A 17182-nucleotide genomic window follows, 5' to 3' on the forward strand; every position below is an offset into this window, starting at 1 on the left:
GAAAGAGAATCCCAGATGAAATAGCGCTATTTCACCTGGTAAAATGCCATTTGGATGCTGGAAGCTAGATGGACTTCATTATAGACAATGAGGTCTTTTCGGTACCATTCAGCTCCAGATGTGCCAGATCCCGCAGTTCTAGTATTTTCATTGTTCAGCTGCAGAACGGAAATCTTTCGAAGCCCTGGTTCAGGTGTGACAGGGTCCTTACTAGAGATGAGCGAGCGTACTCGGATAAGCACTACTCGCTCGAGTAATTGGCTTTATCCTAGTATCGCTGTGCTCGGGGCTAAAGATTCGGGTGCCGGCACGGAGCGGGGAGCTGCAGGGGAGAGCGGGGAGGAACGGAGGTAAGATCTTTCTCTCCTTCTCTCCCGCCCGCTCTCCCCTGCTCCCCGCTGCGACTCACCTGTCAGCCGCAGCGGCACCCGAATCTTTAGTCCCGAGCACAGCGATACTCGGATAAAGCCAATTACTCGAGCGAGTAGTGCTTATCCGAGTACGCTCGCTCATCTCTAGTCCTTACCAATTATTTAGTATTCATTTCCCTGAAACAGCTGCCTACAAGAGCAAAACTTGTCTAGACTAGAGATGAGCGAGCACCAAAATGCTCGGGTGCTCGTTACTCGAGTCGAACTTTCAGTGATGCTCGAGAGTTCGTTTCGCGTAACGAACCCCATTGAAGTCAATGGGCGACTCGAGCATTTTTGTATATGCTGGTGCTCCGCTAAGGTTTTCATTTGTGAAAATCTTAGCAAATCACCAAAGTCATGTAAAAAGCACAGAAATGGATAGGACAGGCGAGGAGCAACATGCAGGGCTGCATTTCGGGCTCCGAGGTCTCACTATTAAGCCACAATAGTGGCAAGAGTGACAACCCCCCCCCCCCCCCCACTGTCAGCATAATGATCGTTCTCCTCTGCCACAGCTATAACAGCTGTGGCAGAGAAGAACGATGTTAGCCCATTGAATTCAATGGAGCCGGCATTACAGCCGGCTCCATTGAAAGCAATGGGCTGCCGGCGAGCGGGGGATGATTTTTCGGGAAGGGCTTAAAAATATAAGCCCTTACCTGAAAATCATCCTAAAATGTGTAAAAATAAAAAAATAAAAATTATGTCAGCATTAAGATCGTTCTCCTCTGTAACAGCTGTGGCAGAGAAGAACGATGTTAGCCCATTGAATTCAATGTAGCCGGCAATACAGCTGGCTCCATTGAAAGCACTGGGCTGCCAGCAAGCACGGGATGAATTTTCGGGGAGGGCTTAAAAATATAAGCCCTTACCTGAAAAAGAGAGATTTTAGTGTAAAAAAGAATAAAAATGCAGGCATTCTCTTCAATGGAGCCGCTGCTGCTGCCGGCGACTCCATTGAAGACAATGGTCCGCTGGCACACCTGAATTCTTTTTCAGGGAAGGGCTTTACATATAAGCCATTCCCTGGAAATGAATTAAAAGTGATTTAAAAAACAAAAAAAATAGATACTCACCTCCCTTCAGCTGCCGGGGCACAGCAGCGTCTTCTCCTGTTGTCCCCAGCACTGTGGTGCTGAACTGCTGTCATTCAGCTGAGAGCTGCGCTAAGCCAATCAGAGGCAGCATTCACTCACACATTCATGAATTCATGAATGGGTGTGAGTGAGATCTGCCTCTGATTGGTCAGGCTGTGACCAATCAGAGGCAGCTCATTCAGCAGGCGGGGATTTTAAATCCCCGGCTGCTGAATACTACTCACAGCTGTTCAGAGCAGTGCAGGAGGACTGCCACCGGCCGCGCTGAACTCCGTCTCCTGGGACCAGGTGAGTATATATATATTTTTTATTTTTACACATTTCTGGATGAATTGCAGGGAAGGGCTTATATATTTAAGCCCTTCCCGACAATTCATCCCGCGATCGCTGGCAGCCCATTGCTTTCAATGGAGCCGGCTGTATTGCCGGCTCCATTGAATTCAATGGGCTAACATCGTTCTGCCGGGACAAGGTGAGTATATATTTTTTTTATTTTTACACATTTCTGGATGAATTGCAGGGAAGGGCTTATATATTTAAGCCCTTCCCGACAATTCATCCCGCGATCGCCGGCAGCCCATTGCTTTCAATGGAGCCGGCTGTATTGCCGGCTTCATTGAATTCAATCGTCAGTGCTCGTTTAATCGAGACGAGTACCGCGTGGTGCTCGTCTCGAGTAGCGAGCATCTCGAGCACCCTAATACTCGAACGAGCATCAAGCTCGGACGAGTATGCTCGCTCATCTCTAGTCTAGACACATTTTATTTAACAAAGTCTGCATTTGCTTTACTGTAATAACTACATTAACGGTGATACATATTAAATGCAAGTAATACAAAAAGGGTCTGCTAAAATACAAATGTTATCTGCATAGAGTCAGTCACCTAGAAAAGAGTGAAATCCTTAGATATTCGGATTTAGCCCTGTTGCTAAAATGTAAATGTGAAACCTAATCTCAAAGTGTCACAGGCATCTGAAAATACAGTCAAATTCCAACTATATAAGATGTTCAAAAGGACCAATAGGGCACATTGACATAGTTTTTCAAAGTTTACAAAAAATTCCTGAAGATAAATAGTATGTACAAGACTTGCTGAGATATACAAAAGAATAAATCAATCTTTAAGGTAAAGAATCGGGCATAACTATAAAAGTTATGAGGATGCACCACATTGAATTTTAAATATAAATATGTAAGCGGACAACCTTCAACAAGTGGTTCATTGACCTTCTCATACTATGCTTGTCTTCCACAGAATCACCAAAAGGCCCTCAACAGTCTGCAGGCATGAATGGAAATGTGCAATATCCCACTAGCTCTGGTCAGCAAGTGGTTTCTGCTATACCCTCTCCAAATGCCAGTAAGCCTTGGCGCAGTAAATCCATGAATGTTAAACACAGTGCCACCACTACCATGCTGTCTGTAAAGCAACCTAGCCCTGCAACCTCTCCCACCCCCTCTCCTGATAGACTAAAGCCACCATTGTCAGAAGGAATCAAAACGACTTCGTCTGGGCAAAAATCAATGCTTGAAAAATTTAAGCTAGTCAATACTAGAGTTGGCTTGAGATCACCATCCAATGAGGTCATTATTGAGGATGACTGCTTATCAGAATGTGGAGAGAATGAAGTCAGTTCTGCCTTGAACAGCCTTAAAGTGTCACCCAAATTGGCTCCTCCAAAGGCTGGAAGCAAAAATCTCAGCAATAAAAAGGGGTTACCTCAGCCTAAGGATAAAGAAGAGAAGAGTAAAGATAAAAATAAATCAAATGTAGAGAAAACTGTTAAGGAAGAAAAGGAACAAACATCGGAAGGGTCCAAAAAGAGCTCCAAGATTGCAAGCTTGATCCCCAAAGGAAACAAATCTGCTTCAGTCAAAAAGGAGAGCTTGATTCCTCAGTCAAGTGGAATCCCTAAACCTGGGTCAAAAACGCCAGCAACAAAACAAACCACCCCTCCAGGTCCGGCTGCCACAAAAGAGCCTGAAAAAAGTAGGACTACCAAAGGCAGTCAGACCTTGTCAACACAGAAATCTACAACCAGTGATAAAGTAGCTACACCCATTGAAGGGAAGGTCTCTGGTTCTTCCAATACCCACCTGAACACAGGCTCATCTGGTGCTGGTGTCCAGTTCACAGGAAATGGGGCTGTGCAGCTTCCTCAGCAACAGTACTCACACCCTAATACTGCAACTGTGGCACCATTCATTTACAGGTAACAGAAATCCTACTCTTATAATGAGTTATTACAATTATAGAAAGTAATTTGTCTGCTAATCATGTATTCCCAAGACAATGGGATACATGATCTACTTAAGGTTATACTTGTCATGGTTAAAGGGCCACTCTGGTGAAAACACATTTTTCCATGCCTCATTAGATTGCCTGTCATACTATATTATAGATACGTCCATTCAGTATAGCCTCCTGTCTGATGCTTCTCAGCACTATATTGATGCTGAGCTTTCTCCCTGTTCACTATTTATATGCTCTGCTAACACTCCATTAATGCATCAGCACAGCATCACATGCCCAGCCAGATTCTACAGTCAGTACCATCTCTGCCTGCTGGGAGCACATTGCCACTATGTTGTGTATTCTATATTCACCTAAATAAGATAGAGGCCATTATTATTCAGTCAGGAGGATGAGCTGTAACCTCCTTCATTATAGATGTGTGACAGGAGCTTCTAACCATTAGCAGTAGGAGTTTCTGTGTTCCCCCCCCCCCCCCCTTGAAAAGCTTGTGCGATAGAGTTATGAATTATGTTGACTGACTCCAGGACTCCAGGAAGTTTCAGATAGAAAAAAGCAATTAACCAAGGCAATACTGGCTGACTTATATACTGGTTGACTAGTTACATAAGTAATGAAAAAAATATCACTGGAGTGGCCCTTTAATGTTTTCTCATATGCCGTGAATGCTGCATCAAACAATGAAGATGTGTTATTAAATAACTAATATTGAATTGATTCATGTGTCTCAGAAATATACTAAAAGTTCATGTTTGTGTATAATTCATCATGAGACTTCTCGTGCACTTTCCTTTATTTCTAAATTCAATTGGCCATTATTCAGCTGGCATCATATAGACAACAGTCCAGAGATGTGCTTAACAATAAAAATAACAAAGCTTCTTGTATCTATTTAAGATGCTTAAATTATAAATGGCAAATATTGTTACAAACACAGTTTTTCCATTTTTTATTTTATTTAATGAAGCTACTAACAAGTAAAGAGCTCTGAGTTTGGAAATGTACCTTAAAAGGAATCTCTCAATACCTTTTGAGCCCCATAAACTACATTATGGGGCTCAAAGGTGAGGGAGTTGTGTTTCATACTCATTGGGTGCTCCATTCCACCGCTGTATCCCCACGAAGTTGGCACATGCACCAGTGTTCCTAATTTCCATTGTGATTCCGCAAATGCAAGTTTTCAATATGCTCAGTCCACTATAGCTCTTTTAATACCATATGAAAAAGCAAACTACCTTCATGTTACTGGACAGTATAAGAAGTTGCCTAAATGATGCCATATTCTGACATCACTCCGTGCTTTTCAGCTATTGGCTGAAGCTTTGCCTCACAGGCTTCCTGCCCTCTGCACATATTCCTAGTAATACTGAGAGCTTTCGACTCCATTCTGTATTTGGACCATAAAATGGAGAGAACTATGTGGAAGAGAGCAAAGAGCATCTCTAAGCTGTCCATACACATTAGATTTCTCTTCGCAGAACATGGTGAGTTTGGCAGATCTGGCTGATCATCTAATTTGAATGGTGGCCTCCTGAAGTTCCCCTAAAGGCATATATCAGGAGAGATGAAGATTGGACAGCTGGATTTCAACTTCTTCGTTATTGTGTTCTAGAGAGGAATAAGTCTCTCTGGCAGTGGCTGTCTCCCCTCTTTGGTGGAGCATGTGTATGGGGGTGTTAGGTGAGATAGCTGTCGGCTGAACAAGTGTTCTACCAGTATCTTATGCTCCTGTTTAGCTCTCGACCAGGAAGTCTCTTTGGTGAGGTTGTACTTTTCCCATAAAACTACTTACCAACCTGCTCATCTTCTCCTGCTCTGTACCCGGATACACGCACCTAGGGCTGCATCTTTAGTGTGATGGGTGCGCTTTAAAGATCTAATAGGAGGCTTTAAAATGCTGCTGATTGATGGCCTGTTTTGAAGTAAGTTTTCCACAACTAAGACGTTGGTATGGTATGTTAATTTCATATAATATTCGGCATCTAAAGAATATAAAGGATTAGTAGAATTTGAGCTATTACAAAAATAAGTGTTCAGCACAATAACTACAAAGACTATATAACTACCACCATCATAGAGTATAATGCAGGACTACCAATTAAATGGACTAGGCACATTGTTCATATCTACTGTCCTGCCGTAGTAACCCAAATAAATAGTTACTCCAATGATTCAACATGGAAGTCCCAAAGGAAATGAGTACAGCACTGTCTAAATCATATATATACATTATCATATTTAAAAAAATATAATAGTCACACAGGTAGGAGGCTGTCTGACAAAATGAGCAGTAGATATGGTATGCTAGTATGCCTTAGATAGTAGAAGATATGTATAGTAACATGGGCACTGACTTAACTATAGGGGATGCAGAGAATGCGGTTGCACCCGGGCCTAGGAGCCTTAGGGGCCCATAAGACCCCTACTCTCCACATAGAGAGCCCAGTACTATGAATAAAGCATTGTATTTGGGGGCCCTATTACAGGTTTTGCATTGGGGCCCGGAAGCTTCAAATAATGCCTCTGAACATGGGCTTGTCAGAAACCAGTCCAATACTGAGTATAAAGCATTAATTGAAAAACATATATAGAAAGTCCATAGATCAAACATAATACAGACAGCTCCTGTAACTGGTATGCAACTGTCTGTTATGTTTGATCTATGGGTTTACTATATATGTTTAGCAATGAATGCTTAATAATTCGTAATGGATTGGTTTCTGACAAGCCCATGTTACTATACATATCCTCTACTATCTAAGGCATACTAGCATACAATGTCTATTGCTCAGTTTTTCTGAGATTCTCCTGTTTGTGTCGCTATTCTATGTTTTTAATATTATAATGAAAAAAAAATATATAATATATATATATATATACTAGCTGATATACCCGGCTTTGCCTGAGTTAATTTGGTATAGGTGTTTGCCGGTTGTTTGCACGGAAAATTTTCTGAAGTCGTGGTTACTTAAGAGGAATACAATATGTATACACATAGAGGAGCGTTAGATTCTCCTCAGACTGCATGTATTGATGTTCCTCTGCAGAATGTGCCACCCCTCCCACTCTACTCACTTTTTATCCTTAAAGGTAGCACCCCCTTTTATTCAAATTTACCCCCAGACTGGAGGTTACACCCCTTCTTCGCCTAAAAATGCATGCTTCATCCCTGCAGTTCCTGGCCCCTTGCTTATTTACTTTTCAGCCTTTCAGTATATGCACAGAGGTCAGTTATATTCTCCTCAGTATATACACATAGAGGTCAGTCAGATTCCTCTCAGTATGTGCGCACAGAGGTCACTTAGATTCTCCTCAGTATCAAACTACTATCGATGACCTGTCCGTCCATGCATAAGTGAGTGGGTTTGTAAGTGACCTACATGCTCCTCCCCTAATCACATGACGGTGACATCATTAAAGGTTCTTCATCCCCAGTGAGGAGTTACATGTTCTGCCCATTATCGAATGACGGTGACATTATCACAGGTCTTGTACGCACACGGCTGCTTTCGAGCTAGGTGTTCGCTAGTATTCCATAGCAAGTGAGGCCATAGGGGGTTTGTAGTCCTCCCATAATCTTCACAAGGATTCAGGACCTTTGATTGCATCACTGTCATGTGATCAGGGGCATAGTATGACTATGACATCATCATAGGTCCTTCATCTCCACTGCTATACTGCTTCTGTTCCCTGTTGTATGGGATGAACAATGTATGTAGCAGTGATGTGTGTGTGACATGCATGTAGCACAGCTGTGTGGCACATTGCACCACTAGAAACACTGCTATAATGATTTACTAATAATTACTAGTATACACATAGAGGTGAGGTAGCTTCTCCTCAGTATATACACATAAAGGTGAGGTAGATTCTCCTCAGTATATACACATATAGGTGAGGTAGATTCTCCTCAGTATATACACATAGAGATGAGGAAAATTCTCCTCAATATACAAATCATTTCCCTAGGCTTTATGGTTTCTGAGAAAAGAACTATCTCATGTATCGTGGATTTTCGTACAGTTTTTCACACTTAGAATTGAATATTGAAGTTGCGACCCCCTTTACTTTTCCTATTTAGGACCTAATAAATGGTCATGGCAAATTTACAGAAGAGTGTTATTTGTTACATTACATACGGGATCATTACTTTTACATTTAGAATTGAATAATCAAGTTGTAACCCCTTTACTTTTCCTATTTTGGACCTAAAGAATGGTCATGCCAAATTTCATGTTCGTACGACACTGATAAGTTAAAGTAGATTAGGTACATTACATGGCGGGTGGGATGGTCACTTACTTTTGTAGTTAGAAATAAATCAAGTTGCAACCCCATTACTTTACCTATTTACAACCTAAAGAAGTTTGTACGACACTGGGAAGTTAGAGAATTAGTGGCGAGTCAGTCAGTCAGTGAGGGCTTTTGCATATATATATCATTTAGATAGTGCTGTACTTCTTTTCTTTGGGGTTTTCATCTTTATATCATTAGCATAATTGCAAACTAAGAGATTTGTACACAGACTGCAAGATGCTTGTCAAGATAATATTAGGTTCCATATGTGATGTAGATTAAAGGTTAGTATAGTACAGTGTGGTGCTGCCATGTATAAAGCAATATTCTAAACTTTAATGACATTGGTCAAGGTTCACATTTATTGCTAAAATATTTGCCTTTACATCAACCTTTACAAAATGGCAAACGCTAGCGTTGTATATTATGTCATTATCCATGTAGAATTTTCGTGAGATATAAACTTGGGTGAAGAATATAAAATAGGAGAAGTAAGAATCGGGGGTGTAGCTAGCGGGGTTGCAGAGGAGGCAATGGCCCCATTCCCACATACAGCAAGGGCTCAACAAATTTTCTACCAGCTGGTGTGTAAGTCTCTTGTGACAATGTCTTTCCCTGGTGCAATGGGGTATGGCAGTCAGTGATTTCCTTGAGCTAGAGTCTTGTTCTTAAGCAACCTTTGGCTCCTGCAGCAAGGCGCTCTTGATTGTTAAGGAACATGATCTTCTTAGTATTTGAGGCAATGGAAGGAGGAGTCCAGCATGGACCTCCCAGTGCTAGTGCGCTGATCTTGAGCTCGCTTTGAAAGTAAGGAAGAGGGAAGTTGGGGAGGCAAGTCAGGGCTATCAGGGGTGAGTGAACACCCAAGCTTCAGTAAGAGTCATGATAGTACAGGGCTGGGAATGCTACAAAGCCCTAGTTAATACCCTTCTTGAGCTGTTTTGTGTAAAAAAAAAGTCTGTCCCATCACCCCCAGACCTCCACATCCTCAAGCACAAGCTCTCAAGCCGAGTCTGCTGAATTACTTGTCAGGGTATGGTCATATAGTGGCTACTGTGTGTTGAAGATGAAATGTAGCAGAAGACTACACAGACATACAAGTGCATATGGTTTTCAAGTTGACCTGTTTATTGATTGTTAACGGCCACATGCGTGCAAAATACATCTGCCATCTATCAATACCGTTCTGTGTGGCCTTTCCCTAAAACTGTAATACTACCTGGCCAATATCTGAAAATAATATCATGTTTAATAGTCAATTTGAAAACCATACAAACTTGCATGTCTATATGTTTTTTGCTGTGTCAGGCCTTCCTCTTAGGTGCCCAGTGCCCACAATAAAGCGCTATACCTTAGAACCCACATTAAGTAGCACTGAATAAACCTCAAGCCGGTTAAAACCGTATCGACATACCTTGCCACTTTTAAATCAAGGGGCTGTAGGATTTTCCGGGAAGCCCACTGTTTCAATCTCTAAAACAAAACTACTGACTGTAATGGCCATATGGTCTTGCGGGGGAAACAGCTGGCTTCTGCCAAAGTCATACAGTCACTTAACAATTAATATGTGCCTCTTCAGTTGTAGGATTTTTCCCACTATGCCAGTTTTCCCAGCCCTGGTTCTCTTCACAACTGGTACTACCAGGACTCTTGGGTCCATATATCTCCAGTCCCAAGAGTGATGTCCTACCCAGGTTGACTGATCAGGGGGTTCACCTCAAAATGCCTATCTTAGGCTGGTTTTTAATTTATTTAAAGAAAGTGATGTTGAATATTATGTCCTACCATCTTACAACCTTTATCGGAGAGTTGTGCCGCATCACCAGTTTTTTGGTCCTCTTCCGTTATAAGCATGTGTTACATGGGTTGGGGATCAACTTGGACCTTGCTCCGTCCCCCCACCCACCCACATTTCATGCTGAACTGTTGCTATGTCTCTGGTGAGAACTCATACAATATTGCATCCATATTATATCCACACTATGAGTATCACCCACTGTTCTACAGAGTTGACCTTAGATCAGTACGGGAGAGTATAGTGATCATAGTATGCTTCAGTAGAGCTGCGCGGTAGGGGTTCTCAGTCTTGCAGATGTAATATACCGTAGTCTCTACAATACATTTGCATTGCAGCTGTGTGAAGCTTGCCTAGTGATATTTTCCTCCTTTGTAAAAAGCTGATTCACATTGTAATTTGTATTATTTGATGTGACCCACATAAAGCTAAATTTAAGTCAAAATGCAAAAGGAAACGCCTTATGTAGTGTCAAATAATTAAATTCCAGCCTACCAAAAGTGTGTGGCCAGCTTCACAGAGGCTGTAATCTGAAGAGCAGGCTTCTCACTCCATGAAAATGATGATTTTTTAAATTAAAAGGGCTACTTAATAGTTCCGACCTTATGAGCCCCATCTGAGAGGCAATATTCTTTGATGGTAAATACTGAAGTTGTCTGCATGAGGAGATTATCAACATCATATGAGACATAACATTCAAGTAATCATTTTCAAGTACTTTGGTGCATTTGTGAGATAACAGTATAATCTCCAGAGTGCTGTATCTCTTCTAGCAACGCCACTTCCCTTTTGCATTATTTATGAAAATATTGTCTCAAATTAGTGCGCCTGTTTAATGATATGCGGCCACCAGTCGATGGGTACTCTGCATGAACGGGGGAGACACCATTTTTAATTTAACACATTAATTAGCATGGATATTGATTCTTAAGATTTCAAAGGAATATTATAGATAAAAATGAGTAATCTTCTTCATTGCAGAACACTCTCAGAAAATGAGACCACGTCCTTATCACCTGCCGATTCCTGCACAAGCCCAACTAAAAGTGAGTCATTATATAGTAAGACAGCCAAACAGTGCCTGGAGGAACTTTCTGGTAAGTATTGCAGTCAACTAAGTACTTGGAATAAAAGTCATGATAACAATGAAGGCTCATTCACATCAATGTCAGAGGTTCCCTTCGGAGCGGTCATCAATATTTTCTGTTAAAAAACAGGATGAAATAGCATAGTATGCAGCGCTATTTCATCCTGTCTCATCCGGTAACATGCTGGCTGGAAACCAAACAGACCCCGTTAGAGTCAATAGGGTCCATTTGGTGGCCTTCAGTTCCATCATATGATGGTTCGGTGTGGCCAGCGGTTACCATTTTCCTGCTCATCGAGTGGAGCAGGAGAAAGGAAACCCCTAGTGCTGATGTGAACAAGCCCTAAGATGAAGATTGCTTTGAATGTTATATGTTATATTGCTATTCATTCAGCTTGTTAACATTGGCAAATGTTGCCCCTACTTGGTGTCAGACTAGGGTTCCCAAAGTCCTGGAAGAAATCATTTGGATGGCACACCTTTCTATACAGAACACATATATGTCTACTCTGAGCTGCATCGTAGATTAGACTGTTACTTTGCATATAGGTTGTTACTATTAATCAGATCATTTGTGAATCAGTTCGATAAGGATTGTCCCTAGCAGAGAGTTATCAGATCAGATCAGCTTTATATGGGGTTATTTTCTGCTGGATGTTGTGGTCTATTACTGCATCAGATCCTGGGCCCAACTGAGGATCTTCTAGTACTGTGGTGGGCCAGTCCAACCCTAGGCCTACTATTAGAAAATAAAGCAAGGATTATCTAGTCCTCTTCAATTATTGATAATAATGAGGAAGCCTGGAGGGTTAGCAGAAGATGGATATTCTCCTTGGTAAGTTGGTAGATGTATTAAAAGAGCTTTTCTTAAGTAAGTTGAGTTTCCAGCATTTCCGGTCTGTTCTTGATCAGGACTGTTGTAGCATCTCTTGTTCCTTGTATACAGCGGGAGACTGTAGTTATGAGGGTGCTCATAATAAAAAGGACTAGTTCTGCCATTATGAGCATATGCTTAGAAGCTATGGACACTTCTTGGGTGAATTATTTTTTCACTTAAATACGTGTATTTTGGGCTGCAAATCATTTTTGCAATAGGATTTAATCAAAATGTTTGTACTGTTTGTCTTCTGCAGTTTCTACATATCAGTGTATATAGATACTGCAGTCTCAATCTCAATAGGAGTTTATCTGTGATGCTGGACTGCTACATCTATACATTTCTATCTGTGAATGTGTATTACTCAAGTGCATGCTCTGATTAGCTGTCTAATAGCGCCTCTCTATGGTATAGTATAGTACTACATATCCTGTACGGCCCTTTACCTGTGCCAAGATGGGCGGCTCCTTCTGACACCAGGTGAAGGCGGCTCCAGGAAATCTTATGTATTGTACCAGACACTGAAAAAGCTCCTGTTCTCTACATAGAAAGTAATTTACAGCTTCCAGGATCTCTTTCTGACTTTTCTATATAAGGACTTGATTTATCTGTATTGGTTATCTGCTTACTTTTCTTTAATCTTCATTTTATATTACTTTTGGGTGACATTTTGGGGCTTCAGTACAAATTACCAGATTTCCATAGTTGTGTTTTAAACATACAATATTTTTAAGATACAATGGTTTCCCAGGACCAGTTAATATTGTAGATTGAGGCACTGCCGTAATTGCAACATTTCTTTTTTCTACAATTATTTGCCAATGTGGTTCCCTTACAAACAGTTGCTTTTATCGAAACCCTATTGAAGGGTTCCTTGTGCTCTGGCTCAAGTGGATTGTTTCCCTCTCTGACAGAGCCAACAGAGAAAAAATGAAGAAAAGCGAAGTGCTTGGTTCACAATTAAATGTAACCCTTAGGCTGCCTTTGCACATGCAGGATCCGCTGCAGAACTTACACTTGGTGAATCGCTGCAGAAATTCCAAAGTATTTACAGTACAAGCCAAGAGCATGAGATTTCACAATCTCCTTCACATATCGTAGATACTTTCTCTTGCAGAAACCTGAAAAAATGCTACGGATTACGAATCGTCAGCATGTATATTCATGTTGCAAAAACTGTGCATAAATGCGGCTACAGGCTCTACCGTAGGGACGGGCTGCATCTTAATGGGGAGGGTGCAGCTGTGCTGGGGGATAAGATGGCTAGAAGGCTGGAGGAGTGTTTAAACTAGGGACTGGGGGGGAGGGTAAAATGAGAAATAGTGGGGTAGCCAGTGTAACTATAGATTCGGGTCCAAGCAAAGGGAATGGGGGTCGAGCAGGGGATGGGGTTAGTACAGTTAGAATTGATAGATCAGACATAAGTACGAATAGAAACAAAACAAATTTAAAAAACAAAAAAAATGATATAAATTGTATGACCACGAATGCAAGGAGTCTGATTGGTAAAGTGGGTGAGCTTGAAGCGAGAATGACTGATGAAAACTATGATATAGTCGGTATAACGGAAACATGGCTTGACGATAAGTGCGATTGGGCGGTGAATTTGCAGGGGTACAATCTCTTCAGAAGAGACCGAAGGAACCAGAAAGGGGGAGGGGTATGTCTGTACGTCAAATCGAACTTGAAGCCGAGGCTACGGGAGGATATTGGGGTAGGAGACGAACAGGTGGAATCTCTGTGGGTAGAAATACAGGGAGGAAAAAATAACAAAATCCTGATAGGGGTCTTCTATAGACCACCAAAAGCAACAGAAGAAACTGAAAACTTACTACTAAGGCAGATAGAAGAGGTGTCAAACCGCAATGAAGTAATTATCATGGGGGACTTTAATTATCCAGATATAACATGGGAGAAGGAAACCTGCAAATCTCACAGGGGTGACAAATTCTTGAGAGTAATTAAAGACAATTACCTGAACCAACTTGTGCAGGAACCAACAAGAGGGAGGGCCATTCTGGACCTAGTACTAACTAACAAACCGGACCGAATAAAGGGGGTACAGGTTGAGGGGCACCTGGCGAACAGCGACCACAATATAATCAACTTCCAGCTGTCAATCTATAGGAAGCCTTATCAGGGAGCGACAAAGAAACTAAACTTTAGTAAAGCAAAATTTGATGAGCTTAGAACTACTATCGGTAACATTAATTGGGACAACATCCTCAAAAATATCAGTACGGAGGAAAAATGGGAAAAGTTCAAAAGGATCCTAATCGCCTCATGTGAGCAGTTCATTCCCTTTAAAAATAAAAGGAACTCAACTAAAAGGAAACCAATGTGGCTCGACAAGACGGTAAGAGGGGCAATAAACGAAAAAAAGAAAGCGTTCAAACTACTAAAGCAACAAGGCAGCGAAGAAGCGCTAAAATCGTACAAGGAAAAAAACAAAATATGCAAAGATACGATCAAAACTGCCAAGGAGGAGGCAGAAAGACGGATCGCCAAAGAGAGCAAAAACAACCCGAAGCTATTTTTCAACTACATTAACAGCAAAAGGATTTGCAGGGAGAGCGCTGGCCTGTTAAAAAACAATGCAGGAGAAATCATTGATGATGACGAAGGGAAAGCAAATCTACTAAACAGTTTCTTCTCAAGTGTGTTCACAAAAGAAAAGGAAATGCCACACGAGATACAAGGGAATAAAACGAACCCCTCACAAAATATCTCATACCTAACGCAGGAGGAGGTGCGGAAGCGTCTAAAGAAAACTAAAATTGATAAATCGCCGGGCCCAGATGGATTACACCCAAGGATACTAAGGGAACTAAGTGACGAGATAGCTAGGCCGCTATACCTAATATTTCTAGACACTATCAAGACCGGTGTAGTACCATTGGATTGGCGCATTGCCAACGTGGTTCCAATTTACAAAAAAGGGAGCAAAAGTGAGCCTGGAAACTACAGGCCAGTAAGTCTCACTTCAGTAACGAGAAAAATTTTCGAGGGGATTCTGAGAGACGCCATCGATGAGTACCTCAAGGAAAACAAGGGAATAACTCCTCACCAGCATGGATTCATGAAGGGTCACTTATGTCAGACAAATCTGATCAGTTTCTACGATGAAGTAAGCTCTAAGCTGGACCAGGGAGAATCTATTGATCTTGTATATCTGGACTTCTCTAAAGCCTTTGACACCGTGCCACATAATAGGCTAATATACAAAATGAGGCAGCTCGGACTGGGCGAAAACGTGTGTAAGTGGGTAAAAAATTGGCTCAATGATAGAAAGCAGAGGGTGGTAATAAATGGTGCGTACTCTGATTGGACCATAGTCGCTAGTGGGGTGCCACAGGGTTCAGTTTTGGGCCCCACTCTGTTTAACATATTTTTCAATGACCTGGTAGAGGGGCTACACAGCAAAATATCAATATTTGCAGATGACACAAAATTATACAATATAATTAATACAACGGAGGACAATGTGCGGCTGCAAACGGACCTGGACAAGCTGGGGGCTTGGGCAGAAAAATGGCAAATGAAGTTCAATGTTGAAAAATGTAAGACTATGCACATGGGCAGGAGAAACGGATGTCACCGATATTCACTTATTGGGGTACCACTAGGGAAAAGTGATATGGAAAAGGATCTGGGGGTATTAGTGGATAATAGACTAAACTGGAGTAACCAATGCCAGTCAGCTGCTGCAAAGGCAAATAAAGTCTTGGGGTGCATTAAAAGATGTATAGGGGCGAAGGACGAGAACATCATCCTTCCATTATATAAGGCACTTGTCAGACCTCACATGAAATACTGCGTACGATTCTGGACACCGGTGCTCAGGAGGGATGTTGCGGTATTGGAGGGGGTTCAAAGAAGGGCAACTAAACTAATACATGGAATGAAGGGACTGGAATACCCAGAGAGGCTATCCAAATTGGGTCTATTTACTCTAGAAAAAAGAAGGTTAAGAGGGGACCAAATAACTATGTATAAGTACATGAGGGGACAATACAAGGATCTCTCCCGCGATCTGTTTACACCCAGGACCACGACGGTAACAAGAGGACATCCGCTACGATTAGAGGAAAGTAGGTTTCATCACCAACATAGAAGGGGATTCTTTACTGTAAGAGCAGTGAGACTATGGAACTCTCTACCGGAGGAAGTGGTGATGGCAAAATCCACAGAGGCGTTTAAAAGGGGACTTGATGTCTTTCTGGAGAAGAAGGATATTACAGGATATAAATATTAGGTGAAGTGTCAATCCGGGTATATAGGCAGGTAGGAACTGTTAGGGGTTGATCCAGGGAACAGTCTGATTGCCATTAGGGAGTCGGGAAGGAAGTTTTTCCCCAAAAGGGCTAATTGGTTTCTGGCCTTGGGGTTTTTTGCCTTCCTCTGGATCAACACAGTAGGATAGACAGGCTGGACTAGATGGACAATGTCTTCATTCAGCCTTACATACTATGTTACTATGTTACTATGTAGTTTTTTGCACAGAGATCAATGGAGAACATCAAAATCTGCAAATACACTTTTGGGACGGATTTTGAAGCAGAAACCTGCTGAATCTGTTTGGAAATCTGCGTTTGTTGATGTTTGAAAATAAAAGTTTTAGAGTGTGAACTCCGTCCACAAACTACCACTACTATAGCACAAAAAAGCAACATATTGTGCAGCAGAAATTTGCACATGGAAACGCAAATACATTTACAAAATCTGCAAAAAACCCACAGCAGATTCCCCGCAGCTCATTAACTCTGGCAATCTGCAAAAAGAAACAAAATGTCCACAGCTCTGACATCATGTAGAAGGTAGCCTATTTCACATGAGCGTCATTTTAGCGCTCCGATGGCCGCGCAAATAAATCACGGCTATTGGAGCTTAAACTCACGTGAACAAAGAATAGCTGAGACCAAGTTGTGGCTTTTTTTTTTTCGATCTTACATGGGTCACTGCGGCGTTGTGCAGTGACACCGCACCCTCACCAGAACAATGGTGTAAGATGATATGAAATGCCTCGTTAGAGGTACAGGTCATTGTTTAGCAGTGCTCACTGCTGCTATACTCCCTCTACCTCCCTTTACTAGCCAACTCCCATAGAAGTCTATGGAGCTGCCAGCATTTTGCCGTTAAAAGATAGTACAAGACCTATCTTTTGTTGCATCAAAAAAATCATTCATCTGAAGGAACCCATAAGAAACCATGGGTTTTAATAGACGCAATTATTTGACGTGCCTACTTTGCATTAAACTTGCGCCCATGTGAATGAGACCTAAGGGACCTTTCATATGTGAAGGAATTACACGTCAGGACGTAGACAGATCCGCAGCTGCAGAATTGCCCATCAAAATTTGCA

At 41.7% G+C, this 17182-nt stretch overlaps 1 protein-coding gene across 11 annotated transcripts in view; it reads left to right on the forward strand.

Annotated features, from left to right (window-relative positions):
* Positions 1–17182, forward strand: part of NAV3 (neuron navigator 3) — a 286112-nt gene that overhangs the window by 145597 nt on the left and 123333 nt on the right. For 10 of the 11 annotated variants that reach the window (XM_066591685.1, XM_066591684.1, XM_066591689.1 and 7 more), the window contains 2 exons: positions 2767–3724; positions 10838–10953. In XM_066591685.1, the coding sequence (XP_066447782.1) occupies positions 2767–3724; positions 10838–10953 (1074 nt within the window). The remainder of the gene's footprint in view (positions 1–2766; positions 3725–10837; positions 10954–17182) is intronic. The other variant, XM_066591688.1, reaches the window with a different exon arrangement.

Source organism: Eleutherodactylus coqui, chromosome 2, assembly GCF_035609145.1.
Source record: "Eleutherodactylus coqui strain aEleCoq1 chromosome 2, aEleCoq1.hap1, whole genome shotgun sequence".
Classification (NCBI taxonomy): Eukaryota; Metazoa; Chordata; class Amphibia; order Anura; family Eleutherodactylidae; genus Eleutherodactylus; species Eleutherodactylus coqui.